This window comes from Lontra canadensis, unplaced genomic scaffold (genome assembly GCF_010015895.1).
Source record: "Lontra canadensis isolate GAN:19392208 unplaced genomic scaffold, GSC_riverotter_1.0 scaffold41, whole genome shotgun sequence".
NCBI classification, from domain to species: Eukaryota; Metazoa; Chordata; class Mammalia; order Carnivora; family Mustelidae; genus Lontra; species Lontra canadensis.
The window spans coordinates 15,721,130-15,736,637 of NW_022631035.1; the positions used below are offsets into that span (position 1 = coordinate 15,721,130).

At 38.9% G+C, this 15,508-nt stretch overlaps 1 protein-coding gene across 2 annotated transcripts in view; it reads right to left on the reverse strand.

The window, feature by feature from the left end:
- Nucleotides 1–15,508, reverse strand: part of EFCAB3 (EF-hand calcium binding domain 3) — a 121,612-nt gene that overhangs the window by 53,365 nt on the left and 52,739 nt on the right. For both annotated transcript variants that reach the window (XM_032870911.1, XM_032870912.1), the window contains 7 exons: nt 5,653–5,706; nt 4,904–5,008; nt 3,461–3,514; nt 2,904–3,008; nt 1,721–1,774; nt 1,015–1,119; nt 448–501 (listed from right to left, as the gene is read on the reverse strand). In XM_032870911.1, the coding sequence (XP_032726802.1) occupies nt 448–501; nt 1,015–1,119; nt 1,721–1,774; nt 2,904–3,008; nt 3,461–3,514; nt 4,904–5,008; nt 5,653–5,706 (531 nt within the window). The remainder of the gene's footprint in view (nt 1–447; nt 502–1,014; nt 1,120–1,720; nt 1,775–2,903; nt 3,009–3,460; nt 3,515–4,903; nt 5,009–5,652; nt 5,707–15,508) is intronic.

The following is a 15,508-nucleotide window of genomic DNA, read 5'->3' on the forward strand; positions in this document are numbered from 1 at the left end:
CAGTCTGTACAATTCTACCCAGAAAACAGTGTTAGAACTTCCTACAGTAAGTTGATACTTCTCCTTATATCCCCAAATGTCAATGTACCCAAAGAAAAATGGCAAGTTGTAAGTCCATAACAATGGATCCAAAAATTGGCAAGAAGCAGGGGTGCTTGGGTGGCTCAGCTGGTTAAGCACTGGACTCCTGATTTTGGCTCAGGTCATGATTTTGGGGTCGTGAGATCGAGTCCTCCATCAGGCTCTGTGGTCAGTGGAGTCTGCTTGAGATTCTCTTTCTCTTTCTCTCTTCCCCTCCTCCCACTTGTACAGACAAGCTCTCTCATCAAATAAATAAAATCTTAAAAAAAAAAAAAACGGCAAGAAGCAAAGTTGGAATGTTTAATAGCAAATGGTAAACATGAGGATTTTATTTTTATTTGCTCTTTCACTATGTTTCTCACTCACCATTGAGGGCCTTCACGCCTTTTAGCAACCTGTTTTTATATATTTTTCCATCAGCTGTAAGACAAGACACAATTAAGAACAGAGGTTAAATGAAGGGAAGATTAACAAAGACAGCACAAAGACAATACAACATCTATAATTTCAGGGGGGAAAAAAACCCTTCAGATTTCTTCAGGATTTTATTTATTTTGCCCTCAAATAAGAATGAAATCAAAGATAAAGGTTTCACTGATATAAATCTACTTGTGGTTGAATTTAAAAGTCTTTATCTCCTTATTTCTCCCCCTTTCCTTCCTACTCTTACTCCCCTGGTTTTCCTCTTTCCCTTGGTCATGACTTAGGGGAGGCGATGCTCCCAGGGGGATGGGATAATTTAGTCTTGATGGTGGGGACCTGTGAAAGATGTTGCCAGTTTCCAATATTAAAATGTAAGTGACAAGAACAGGATTTCTTCTTTTTTGTGAAACTGTGCTTTCTAAATGTGTTTTACTGGACATACACATAATTTCAGCAGTTTTCACACACAAGCCCATAAATCTGGGTTTCAAAGATGTGCTAAATACTCACCATGAATGGGCAGAGTTTTCATCAGCTGCTTCTTTTCCTCATCAGTGAGTACCAGTCCCATTTTCCTCACCACATTGCTCAGATTATTGATATTAACTTTCTCTCCTTTGGAAATATGGAAGTTGTTAACATATAAGAATTTTAGGAATGGATGAAGGATTTCAAATGATGAAAAAGATGACCTATGGGCTATAGGCTTAATTAGAAGAGCAAACTGACAATGAAACTTGTTAACTTATATAGATTCTGAGTACATGCATGTGTATAGATCATGTCAAAAATAAAATTTATACTTTTAATACAAGCAAAAAGAAAAGCACATATAATCCTAGGTATAAGTCAAACGCCAATATATAGCCTGAATTATGGGGTCTTTTGACACAGTGATCATATTTCCTGGATGGCCTACAAAAGCTTCACCTTGGGATTGAACAGAGTTCCTCTATAGTTTTGTTGTTTAAACAATGGTGAAGTAGAAAATATTATTGGCCCAAACTCCCCAAAATATAGGTCTATACAGGAAAAATACCAAAGCAAACTGTAAGGTTATAAAACAAACATTTAATCATTAAATTTGTAGGGGTTCATCTTAACATGTCAGTAATAGTCTGAAGAGAAAACTTCTACTTAAAAACATCCTTTTTTTTTTTTAAATAAAGCACTAGGGTCTTAGTTAATAATGAATTCCCTTTTTACCACAACTTACCTGTAAAAGCTTTTGCATCATCCATCACCACATTCAAATCAACCATTTTATTCTCTGTAAGAAAAGACAATTTAGGCACAGAGACCAACCTTAGACTTAGAAAAATGATATGAAAAACTTAAGTTGAGGGGGGTGTCTGGGTGGCTCAGTTGGTTGGGCGTCTGCCTTCAGCTCAGGTCATGATCCCGGGGTCCTGGGATTGAGCCTTGCATCGGCCTACCTGCTCAGTGGGGAGCCAACTTCTCCCTCTCCCTCTGCTGCTCCCCCTGCTTGTGTTCTCTGTCTGTCAAATAAATAAATAAAATCTTAAAAAAAAAAAAAGAAAAATTTAAGTTGTAATACAAAGGGTTCCAACTCAGCAGCTACAGGTGGGGGCAGCAGATGTTTGTTGGTGACAGTGGCCTCCCTTGGCCACACCTGCCAACTTCCTATTAGTTGAGAATAGGAACCCTGAATTAGGGAAGAAGGACAATTTGTTTATTTTGGTTTGGCATGGGCTGACTGTGCTGGAAGATGTGCTGTCTGGCTCTCTTATAAGTTGTTTTTCTTCAAGTTTTTTTTTTTTCCAAAGATTTTGTTTATTTATTTGAGAGAGAGTGAGAGAGAGCATGAGGGGGGAGGGGAGGCAGAGGGAGAAGAAGATTCCCTGCTGAGGAGGGAGCCTGATGTGGGGCTCAATCCCATGACCCTGAGATCATGACCTGAACAGACACTTACCCAACTGAGCCACCTAGGCACCGCTTGCATCAGGTTTTTAATGGGAAACCACTGGCTCTATGTTTGGATCTAAGAGTTCTCTAACTCAGGAACTTTTAGCCTGGGACTCACCCATTAGCAAATTCTTTCTAATGAATTCTACCATCTTTGCCTCTGTGACATTTTTATCCAGCTAAATTGGTCTTATTCAGTCATTGATGAAACCTTATCTTATTAAAAAAAGAAGTGTACAAGAAAGGAAAGGAAGGCAGATATAGGAAAGAAATATGGCAAAATGGTAACATTTGTTAACTCTAGCCAGTGGATACACAAGTGTTTGTCATAGTGTTTGTTTTCTGTTTTGATAGATGTTTGAAATATTTCATAAGTTTTTCAAAGAGATTAAAAAATAGCTTTATTTTCAGAAGACCTCATAGAGAGGCCCTAAGATTTGCCCTGTGGTACACTGGTTATCTGAAAGACTTACCATCAATAGGCAGGTGGTTCAGTAAGTCCTGATAGTCCTCTTTCTTAAGCTGAACCCCCATGTTCTTTACAATGGTGTTCAGGTTCTTGACACTGACTTTTTTCCCTTAGGAAAGAAGAGGATGTAAATAATTCAAGTAAGTCCAGGAAGTGGACGATTCCAGCCTCGAGTGTGCACCCACTGTAAGCACGGTGGAACACTGGCCCTTTGAATGAACCCAGATAGTCAGTGTTGGAGTTGAGAGGAGAAAATGTGCCCTTAACATTGTGCTATAACTTTTAATTGAAATAATCATGGATGAAAAAGAAGAATTAGATAAGTCTGATGAATTGATAAAGATAACCAGAGTAAATGAAATAAAAATCTCAAAGTTGCTGTATATTACTAAGAATAAATTCCTCAAATGTAGTTATACTGAAAGAAGAGTGGTGGGTTATGAGGTGAAGTTCAGTGTCACTAAACCAGTGGAATAATGACACAGCACGATTCTAAGCAGAAATCTAAGAAAGCAAATGCAAAGCATAATAAATTTTAGCTGCTGTTCCCATGATTCTTACCTTTGAGAGGCTTCACACTCTCCAGTAATCTCTTCTTATACACCTTTCCATCTCCTGTGAGAGAGGGTAAAACTCAAGTCAAAAGAAAAAGAATAAGGAACTCTATAATTTTATAAGACATTTTATATAATTCTAGAAATTTATTCTGTCTCACCCTCAAATAATTATAAAAGGAATGCCCACAACGTGGTCAGTCTATTTTCTAATTGAAACACATGGCAGTAACTGATGCAGGCTACATATACACCCACATATGTGTTTCTTTCTTCTTATTTTTCCCTTCTTGAACTGCACTTCAACCCCTCTGTCTTTCTCTTTTTCTTGCCCATGCTCTAGGCCCATAAGGTATTCATATATGTTTAGCCTGAACAGTAGAGTCTATAAAGGGATTTTCTTAAAAATAGCAATCAACTCAAACAGTAGCATAAAACAATATTTAAGTATATTTTGTTCCTTAAACAAACTTTTCATAAATGGAGGGGAAATTCAACAGGGGCAGAGAACATGGGGCATCTGCCAGCCCAATCTATCTCCACAGGTGCTGTCTGTCCCCACCTTCCTGTGGAAGGAGTGTCTACAGTGTTGACAGAAACAGTGCTTGGCATGTGGCTGTAGTTGTCTCCATTATAGTCCATCTGCTTCTTTGTGCATCTCTACCCTGTTCCCCCAGAGCCAATATCCTAAGCATGCTGCAATTCTCAAAACTGGACCCTTGAGAGCGATCTGGGGGAATGCTAGAAATAGGGAGTGGCCACAGCCTTAGGTATATGTGAGGGAAATATGGATGGGCATTGAGCATTTGCTCCCTGCGCTCCTGCTTCTGCCATCAGGAGTATTAGCACCCACCAAGATGTGTAGGCTTGCTCTTGTTCAGGGGACAAGTGGGGACAGGTGCGATAGGGTGAGGGGAAGAACGTTTCCATGGAGGTCCCTGAGAGTGGGCAGGAGGCACAGGTGAAGCACAGGCTGGCCTCTAGGGTCTCTGGGGACAAGCATATGCAGGTTCCCTGGAGATAGAATTTTTGAGAGACAGATTGGTTGGATCACTGACCAATCAGAATCAAATACTGACAGTTTAACATATGGTCCTGGTGGTCCTCTGCTCTCAGGTGTTTATCTTTTAGTTGCTGGATTATGGGGAGATGGGAGGGCTATCAGGGGTAGGACTGAGGATGTGGGGGCACATTCAGGAGGCTACAGAAGAATTTATCTGTGTAGCATTTGAGATATATATCAAAGGGTCCATTGACTGAATGGAAAAGAGAGGAATTTCTCACTTACAAGCTTCTCACTTCCAAACTAAAACACAAGGGACAATAATGGGGTTCTTATGTCTGTACTGCATTTTCCTTAAGGAGTTTCTTAGGGCATTAGACAATTCTCATCCAGAAGCCCACAGAACCACAATTCCCTGAGCACCATGACGGCATGTTAAACACTCACTAGAGACTGGCAGAGTTTTCGACAGCATCAACTGTTCTTTTTCAGTAATCTCAATTCCCATGTTTCTCAGCACATTTTTTAAGTCATTGGCTTCAACTTTTTCTCCTTTGAATAGATGGGAATCATTTCAGGTGACAATATTAAAAAATACAATTATTCTAAACTATGAAAGACATAATCCAGTATAGGATTATTTCTAATCGCAGGATGAAGTTGAAATACATGAGTTGACTTCACTTACACAGAGTTATTGTAAAATTCAGTACCTGAAAATTTTCTTTAGTCAAAATAAAAATATAACACTCCTATCCTGCATATGGGTCAATATAGCATGGAGTATAAATGCCTGATTATTTATGATGGTATAATGAGTATACATAATTGTACTGGTAAGGAATATCTCTGTTACTGCTCCATGACCTGAATTATGAGATGGACTGTTCATAGTGTCCATATTTACTGGTGCAAAAACTTCACATTGAGATCCACTGTGTTCATCACCTGTATTTTGATTCTTTGAACACTAGAGAAATGAACACATGACTGGCCAAAATATTTGAGAGTGCCCACACTTCTAAATCTCTAATGATCTATATTATTGTCAATAAGACAAAATCATCAACAAATAAGTAAAAGAGCAAAGCAAACTTACTAATGATGGCTGAAGGAGGTAAACTACTGCTTTAAAAAAATAATTCTCTACAAGGTGTCAAGATCTCAATTTTATGATTATACAAGTTCTCACTCACCTGTAAAAGCACTAGCAGCTTCCATCAATGTATCCAAATCAACCTTTTCATCTTCTGTAGGAAAATTCAGGATTTAGATTCAGGTGAACATAACTAGACTTGAAAAATTAAATTCTTTTTTTTGAAAATTAAAAAAATTCTTTTAAAGATTTTATTTATTTATTTGTCAGAAAGAGAGAGAGAGAAAGAGAGAGAGCAAGCAAGGGAAGCAGCCAGCAGAGGGCAAAGCAGGCTCCCTGCTGAGCAAGGAGCCGGATGCAGGACTTGATCCCAGGATGCTGGGATCATTACCTGAGCCAAAGGCAGATTCTTAACTGACTGAGCCACCCAAGCACCCCCAATATAGGAGTCATTTTTAAAATAAACTTTTAAAAATATGGCTTTACAAGTTTTTAAAAACATTTTATTTATTTATTTATTTATTTGAGAGAGAGAGAGAGAGAGAGAGAGAATGAGAGAAACAGAGCATGAGAGCGGGGAGGGTCAGAGGAAGAATCAGACCCTGCTGAGCAGGGAGCCTGATGCAGGACTTGATCCTGGGGCTCCAAGATCATGACCTGAGTTGAAGGCAATTGCTTAACTAATTGAGCTACCCAGGCATCCTTAAAAGTTTTTCTTAAAGATTATTTATTTGACAGAGAGAGAGAGAGAGAGAGAGACAGTGACAGCACAAGCAGGGGAAGCAGTAAGCAGAGGGCGAAGAAGCAGACTCCCTGCTGAGCAGGGAGCCTGATGTGAGGCTCAATCCCAGGACCCCAAGATCATGACCTGAACTGAAGGCAGATGCTTAAATGACTGAGCCACCCAGGTGTCCTTTAAAAATTTTTTTAAGTAATCTCTACAACCAACATGGGGCTTAAACTCATAACCCTGAGATAAAGAGTTGCATGCTCTACTGACTGAGCTAGCCAGGTGCCCCTTTATAAAATTCCTAAATAAAATTTGGTGTATGGAATCCCAATAATTTTTCATGCTTTTTTTTCTAAAAATTTTATTATAGTTTCAATCCACAGGAACATATAACAAAAAGGTTTGAGCTTTAAGTATATATCCATTCAATTAGCATAACTTCTTTTTTATTTCATAAGCTATTAAAATTTTTTTAAAAAAGATTTTATTTATTTTGAGACAGAGAGAGAAAGAGAGCATGAATGGGAGTGGAGAAGCCAGCTGCAATCAGCATGAATGTGGGGAAGGGCAAATGGAGAGGCAGAAGCAGACTCCCCACAGAGGGGGGAACCCAATGTGGGACTTGATCCCAGGACCCTGAGATCATGATCTGAGCTGAAGGCAGACATTTAACAGCTAAGCCATCCAGGTGCCCCAGCTATTAAAAATCTTTAGAATGTCATGGTGAATGGAATGTTTTGTTTGTTTGAAGTCAGTTCTATCCTAGAGGTCAATTTTCCTTTTTTCAGACCTGGTTCTCTTGCAGTTAGTAGAAGGCTGAGATGGGTTAGAGCCACAGTTCTCAAAGTGTGGTCCAGGGACCTCTGGTGTCACCCACCCTTTGCCTTTTACACTTTTGACATCTGCACTGGTGGTGCAAAAGCAGGGATGGGTGAAACTGCTGGCATCTCCCATGAATCAAGGCCATGGCAACAAATGTACTACTAGTCATGGTGTTCTCCATTGTACATACTGGGAGTAAAAGAATGTCAGTTTCGCTTAAGAATGTTCTTGATAATGTAGCAAAAGGTATTGATTTTATTGAATCTTAACCATTGAGAACAAACTTTTCAATATTCTGTACAATGAATTGAGCAGTTTGTATAAAGCATGTCAGTTGCTTAAGAAAATACAATGATTTCTTGAGGAAAAGAACCTGTATGATTGTTTGAGTCTCAAGCAAATTAGATGCTTTTTTATGAACACCATTTTTAGTTGGAAAAATGGAGAAAATCTAGAGTTTGGTATTTGGGAAGCATCTTCTTGAAAATGAACAAAGTGAACCTGTTATCTTTTTTTTTTTTTAAAGATCTTATTTATTTATTTGACAGACAGAGATCACAAGTAGGCAGAGAGGCAGGCAGAGAGAGAGGAGGAAGCAGGCTCCTTGCAGAGCAGAGAGCCGGATGCGGGGCTCGATCCCAGGACCCTAGGATCATGACCTGAGCTGAAGGCAGAGGCTTTAACCCACTGAACCACCCAGGCGCCCCAATGAGCCTGTTATCTTAAGAAAAGAATTGACGGTAGATGTTTTAATGGTGTAGTTTAAGCTCTCAAACAAAAAACAAAAATTTAAATTTAGAGAACCTTATATCCACATCATGACTTGAAAGGTTCTCAATACTTAAACACTTTTTTTTATTAGATTGGTGATATGATTAGATGTGAACAAATGTGAGTTTTTATTTATTTATTTATTTATTTTAAAATTTTTAATTTTACTTGACAGACAGAGATCACAAGTAGGCAGAGAGGCAGGCAGAGAGAAAGAGGAGGAAGCAGGCTCCCCACTGAGTAGAGAGCCTGATGTGGGGCTCGATCCCAGGACCCTGGGATCATGACCTGAACTGAAAGCAGAGCCTTTAACCCACTGAGCCACCCAGGCACCCAAATGTGAGTTTTTAAAAAGATTTTTTAAAAAAATTACTTATTTGAGAAAGAAAGTCCAAGATGGCAGAGGAGTAGGAGACCTTAGTTTCATCTGGTCCCAGGAATTCAGCTAGATAGCTATCAAATCATTCTGAACACCTGTGAATGCAACAGAAGATCTAAGAAAATAATAGTCACAACTCTACAAATAGAAAAGCAACCACTTTCTGAAAGGTAGGAGGTGCAGAGAAATGAATCCAGGGCGATATATGGGAAGATGGAATGCAGGGGGGAGGGGGGAGGCAGCCTCTGAAAGCCGGCTACTGGCAAGTAATATAGCAGCAACAGCACACAATCAAAACTTTTAGAAGTCCGCTCCAGTGAGGGACTTCCCAGCCTGAAAGGTGCTGAGGTGGCTAAGTGGGGACAGTGCGCTCTCAGGATCCCTGGGGTTACAGGAAGACCAGAGGCGCCTGAATGTGGCAGAGTTCTCAGGCATTGGAGTGGGGAAGCCAGCTGCAATCAGAAAGCCCAGGAGTAGGCTCTCAGCTCAGGGTTGCCATAAACCTCAAACAGCAGAACAGTCAGGTGGCTGATCTTCCAGCAGGGGTGCAACAAACAACAGAACCATTGAGGACCACCCTCCCCCCCAATTCCTCCATGGGGAATAGCGGCATGGGAGCACATCATAGGAGTCTGCAGGGTTGGGAGACTGGAAACAGTGTTGTGTGCCTGAGATGGAAAGGCTTGTCACAGGCTGGGTGAACATGGACTGTGGTGGGAGACCAGGGAGACAGGAGTGACTGACTGCTTTTCTCTGAGGGCACACTGAGGAATGGGGCCCTGAGCTTTCACCTCCAGGACTGACCGGAGATTGGGAGGCCACCATTTTCATTCTAATTCTCTAAAGCTGCACAGAAAACCTTCAGGGAACAAAAGCCACATAGAGTAAGTGGGAGCAGATTATTTAGTCTGGCCCCCTGGCAAGGGTGATACAATTCCACCTGGGGCAAAGACACTTGAGTGTCCCAACAACAGGCCCCTCCCCTAGCAGATCAGCAAAAACATCTAGCCAAGACGAAGTTGAGTGACAACTGCAAAACTCCAGCTCTAGGGGAATAGAGCACATAGAATTCATGTGCTTTGAAAAAGCCACATAGAAATTATGGCTTTTCCCCCATGATTCTTTAGTCTTAAAAAAAATTTTTTTAAATATTTTTATTTGTTTATTTGACAGAGATCACAAGCAGGCAGAGAGGCAGGTAGAGAGAGGAGGAGGAGGAAGCAGGTTCCCCGCTGAGCAGAGCGCCTGACGTGGCACTCAATCCCAGGACCCTGAGATCATGACTCGAGCTGAAGGCAGAGGCTTTTACCCACTGAGCCACCCAGGCTCCCCTAGTCTTTAAATTTTAATTAATTTTTTTTCCTCTTCCCTTTTTCAGTCAATTTCTTATTTTGTCCATTCTTTTTAAATTTTCATTTTTAGAGTTATATTCTATCCCTTCATTGTATTTAATTTTATTTTTGCATAAGTTTTTCTTTCTTTACACTTTTGGGATGCAGTTTCTTCTAACAGACCAAAATACATCCAAACTCTAGTGTATGGCTTTGTTTGCCTGTCTGATCATATTCTCTCTTTTTTCCCCCTTATTTCTCTTTTTTTTGTTTTGTTATACTCTTTTTAAATTTTTATCTTTACAGCTCCATTCTAACTTCTCAATGTATTTAATTTTATTTTTGTATATATATGTTTTTCTTTCTTTACAATTTTGAGATGTAGTTTCTTCTAACAAACTGACCAAAATACACTCAGATATAGTATATTTTTCTGTTCTGTTCACCTGTATGTTTATATCCCTTTTTTTGTTGTTGTTGTTGTTGTTTCCTCTTTTTTTTTTTTAAATTTTCACTTTTATAGCTATATTCTGTCCTTCCATTATATTTAATTTTATTTTTGTACATATATATGTTTTTCTCTCTTTATAATTTTGGGATCCAGTTTTCTAACAAACAGACCAAAATACAACATAGGATCCAGTGTATTGCTCCATTCTGTTCACTTGTCTGATTATATTCTCTCTCATTCTCTATTTTTAAAACTTTCTTTTTTTGGTTTTGGGTCTCTTCAGATTTGTTTAGTGTATATTTCTCTGGGGTTACTGTTGTCATTTGAGTACTTTGTTCTCTTGTTCACCTATTCTTCTCTGGACAGATTGACAAGATGGAAAAACTCACCTCAAAAAAAGAACAAGAGGCAGTACTGACTGCCAGGACCCTAATCAGTGTGGATATAAGTACGATGTAGGACTAGAGTTCAAAATAATGATGATTATTATTATTTTTAAAGATTTTATTTATATATTTGTCAGAGAGAGTGAGCGAGCAAGAGTGCATGAGGGGGAATGTCAGGCAGAGGAAGAAGCAGGTTTCCCAGTGAGGAGGAAGCCCGATGTGGGACTCATTTTAGGACCCTGGTATCATGACCTGAGCTGAAGGCAGATGCTTAACTAACCGAGCCACCCAGGCACCCCCAGATTAATGATTATATATATACTAGCTGGGCTTGAAAAAAGCATAGAAGACACTAGAGAAACCCTTTCTGGAGAAATAAAAGAACTAAAATCTAACCAAGTTGAAATAAAAAAGGCTACTAATGATATGCATTAAAAAATGGAGGCTCTAACTGCTAGGATAAATGTGGCAGAAGAGAGAATTAGTGATATAGAAGATAAAATGGTAAAGAATAAAGAAGCTGAGAAAAAGAGAGATAAAATTCTACTAGATCACGAGGGGAGAATTTGAGAGATAAGTGATACTATAAGGCAAAACAAAATTAGAATAATTGGATCCCCGAAAAGAAGGAAGAGAGAGAGGGGCAAAAGGTATATTGGAGAAAATCATAGCAGAGAACTTCCCTAATCTGGGGAAGGAAAGAGGCATCAAAACCCAGGAGCACAAAGAACTCCCCTCAAAATCAATAAAAATAGATCAACACCTCACCATATAATAGTGAAACTTAAAATCTTAGAGACAAAAAGAAAATCCTGAAAGTAGCCTGGGACAAGAGGTCCATAACCTACAAGGGTAGAAACATTAGACTGGCAACATTGACAGATACCTGGCAGGCCAGAAATGACTGGCATGAAACATTCAGGGTGTTAAATGAGAAAATATGCAGCCAAGAATACTTTATTCTGCTAGGATGTCTTTTAAAATAGAAGGAGTGATAAAATGCTTCCAGGACAAATGGAAGCTAAAAGAATCTGTGACCACCAAACCAGTCTTAAAAGAAATATCAGAAGGGATCCTAAAGTAACATAGACAAGAAAGGAATAGAGACAATATACAGAAACAGTGACTTTACAGGTAATACAATGGCACTAAGTTCATATCTTTCAATAGTTACTCAGAATGTAAATGGGCTAAATACCCCAATCAAAAGACACAGGGTATCAGATTGGATAAAAAAGCAAGACCTATCCATATGCTATCTGCAAGAGACTCATTTTAGACCCAAAGACACTTCCAGATTGAAAATGAGGGGGTGGAAACCATTTATCATGCTAGTAGACATCAAAAGAAAGCTGGGGTGGCAATCCTCATATCAGACAAATTAGATCTTAAACCAAAGACTGTAATAAGAGATAAGGAAGGACACTATGTCATAATTAAAGGGTCTATCCAACAGGAAGATCTAACAGTTGTAAATATTTATGCCCCTAACATGAAAGCAGCCAATTATACAAGCCAATTAATAACAAAATCAAAGAAACACATTGATTATAACATAATAGTAGTAGGGGATTTTAAAATCCCCCCCACTACAATGGATAGGTCATCTAAGCAGAAGATCAACAAGGAAATAAGGGTACTGAATGACACACTGGACCAGATGGACTTCACAGATATATTCAGAACATTCTATCCTAAAGCCACAGAACACATGTTCTTCTCTAATGCACATGGAACATTCTCCCGAATAGAGCATATACTGGGCCACAAATCATGTTTTAACCAGTACAAAAAAGATGGAGATCATTTCTTCCATATTTTAGGACTATAGTGCTTTGAAACTGGAACTCAATCACAAGAGAAAAGTTGGAAAGAACTCGGATACGTGGAGGCTAAGGAGAATCCTACTAAAGAATGAATGGGTCAACTAGGAAATTAAAGAAGAATTTTTAAAAATTCATGGAAACAAATGAAAATCAAAACACAACTGTTCAAAACCTTTGGGATGCTGTAAAGGCAGTCCTAAGAGGGAAGTATATAGCAATTCAAGCCTTTTTCAAGAAACAAAAAGGTTTCAAATACACCTAAAAAAAGGTTTCAAACCCCCTAAAGGCTAGAGAAAGAAGAGCAAATAAAAACTCAACCCGGCAGGAGAAGAGAAATAATAAAGATTAGAGCAGAAATAAATGAAATAGAAACCAAAAGAACAGTAAAACAGACCAACAAAACTAGGAGCTGGTTCTTTGAAAGAATTAGTAAGATTGAGAAACTCCTGGCCAGACTTAATAAAAATAAAAGAGAAAGGACCCAAATAAATAAAATCATGAATGAAAGAAGAGAGATCACAACCAACACCAAAGAAATACAAACAATTATAAGAACATATTACAAGAACATATTATAAGAACAACAAATTAGGCAATCTGGAAGAAATGGATGCATTCCTAGAGACATATAAACTACCAAAACTGTACCAGGAATAGAAAACTTGAACAGACCCATAACCAGAAAGGAAATTGAAGCAGTAATTAAAAAATCTCCCAACAAACAAGAGTCCAGGGCCAGGTGGTTTCCCAGGGGAATTCTACCAAACATTTAAAGAAGAAATAATACCTATTCTTCTGAAGCTGTTTTTAAAAAATAGAAATGGAAGGAAAACTTTCAAATTCTATTACCTTCATCCCAGAACCAAAGACTTCACCAAAAAGGAGAATTACAGACCAATATCCCTGATGAATATGGATATCAAAATTCTTACCAAAATACTAGTCAAGAGGATCCAGTAGTACATTAAAAGATTATTCACCATGATGAAATGGGATTTATTCCTGGGCTGCAAAGGGGTTCAATATTCACAAGTCAATTAATGTGATACACTACACAAATAAAAGAAGGGACAAGAACAATATGATCCTCTCAACAGATGCCAAAAAAGCATTTGGCAAAGTAAAGCATCTTTTAAAAAAAATTTCACTTATTTATTTGGAAGAGAGAGAGATAGCAAGAGAGAGTAGGAGCTGCGAGGAGTGATTAAAACTTTTCACAGTGTAGGAATAGAGGGAACATAACCTCAAAATATCATAAAAGCCATATATGAAAAGCCCACCACGAATATCATTCTTAATGGGGAAAAACTGAGAGCTTTTCCCCTAAGGTCAGAAACAAGACAGGGATGTCTGGGGCGCCTGGGGGGCTCAGTGGGTTGGGCCTCTGCCTTCGGTTCAGGTCATGATCTCAGGGTCCTGGGATCAAGTCCTGCATTGGGTTCTCTGCTTGGCAGGGGGCCTGCTTCCTCCTCTCCCTCTCTCTGCCTGCCTCTCTGACTACTTGTGATCTCTCTCTGTCAAATAAATAAATAAAATCTTTTAAAAAAGATAAAAAAAAAAGACAGCGATGTCTGTTATCATCATTGCTGTTCAAAATAGTACTAGAAGTCCTAGACTCAGCAATCAGGCAACAAAAAGCAATAAAAAGCATCTGAATCGGGAAAGAAGTCAAACTCTCTCTCTTTGCAGATGTCATGATACTCTATGTGGAAAACTCAAAAGACTCCACCCCAAAATTGCTAGAACTCCTACAGGAAGTCAGCAAAATGGCAGGACATCAAATCAATGCACAGAAATCAGTTGCATTCCTATACACTTAAAATGAGATAGAAGAAAGAGAAATAAAAAATTGATCCCATTTACAATGGCACCCAAAACCATTAGACAGCCAGGAATAAACCCAACCAAAGAGGCAAAGGATTTGTACTCAGAAAACTATAGAACACTCATGAAGGAAACTGAAGAAGACACAAAGAGATGGAAAAATGTTCCATGCTCATGGATTGAAAGAAAAAATATTGTTAAAATGTCTATGCTACCTATCGCAATCTACACATTCAATGCAATCAACCTTGAATGGCCAAAAGAATGTTGAAAAAGAAAACCAAAACTGGTGACATCACAATTCCAGACTTCAATCTCTATTACAAAGCTGTAATCATCAAGACATTATGGTACTGGCACAAAAACAGACACATAGATCAATGGGACAGAACAGAGAACCTGGAAATGGACCCTTAATTCTGTGGTCAACTAATCTTTGACAAAGCAGGAAAGAATGTCCAATGGAAAAAAGACAGTCTCTTCAACAAATGTGTTGGGAAAATTGGACAGCCACATGCAGAACAACGAAACTCAACCATTTCCTTACACCACACACAAAAATAGACTCAAAATGAAAGACCTAAACATGAGACAGAAATCCATCAAAATCCTAGAAGGGAACACAGGCAGCAACTTCTTTGACCTTGGCCACAGCAACTTCTTTTTTTTTTTTTTTTTAAGATTTTATTTATTTATTTGACAGACAGAGATCACAAGTAGGCAGAGAGGCAGGCAGAGAGAGAGGAGGAAGCAGGCTCCCCACCAAGCAGAGAGCCTGATGTGGGGCTCAATCCCAGGACCCTGAGATCATGACCTGAGATGAAGGTAGAGGCTTTAACCCATTGAGCCACACAGGCGCCCCATCCACAGCAACTTCTCCTTAGACATGTCTCCAAAGGCAAAGGAAACAAGGCAAAAATGAACTATTGGGACTTCATCAAGATCAAAAGCTTTTGCACAGTAAAGGAAACAGTCAATAAAACCAAAAGACAACTGACAGAATGGGAGAAGATATGTGCAAATAATATATCAGATAAAGGGCTAGTATCCAAAATCTATAAAGAACTTATCAAACTCAATACCTAAAAAACAAATAATCCAGTGAAAAAATGGGCAGAAGACATGAACAGACATTTCTCCAAAGAAGATTTACAAATGGCCAACAGACACATGAAAAAAATGCTCCACATCACTTGGGATCAGGGAAATACAATTCAAAATCATGATGAGATACCACCTCACACCAGTCAGAATGACTAAAATTAACAAGTCAGAAAATGACAGATGTTGGTGAGGATGTGGAGAAAGGGGAACCCTCCTACACTGTTGGTGGGAATGCAAGCTGGTGCAACCACTCTGGAAAACAGCATCAAGGTTCCTCAAAAAGTTGAAAATAGAGCTACCCTATGACCCAGCAATTGTACCACGGGGTATTT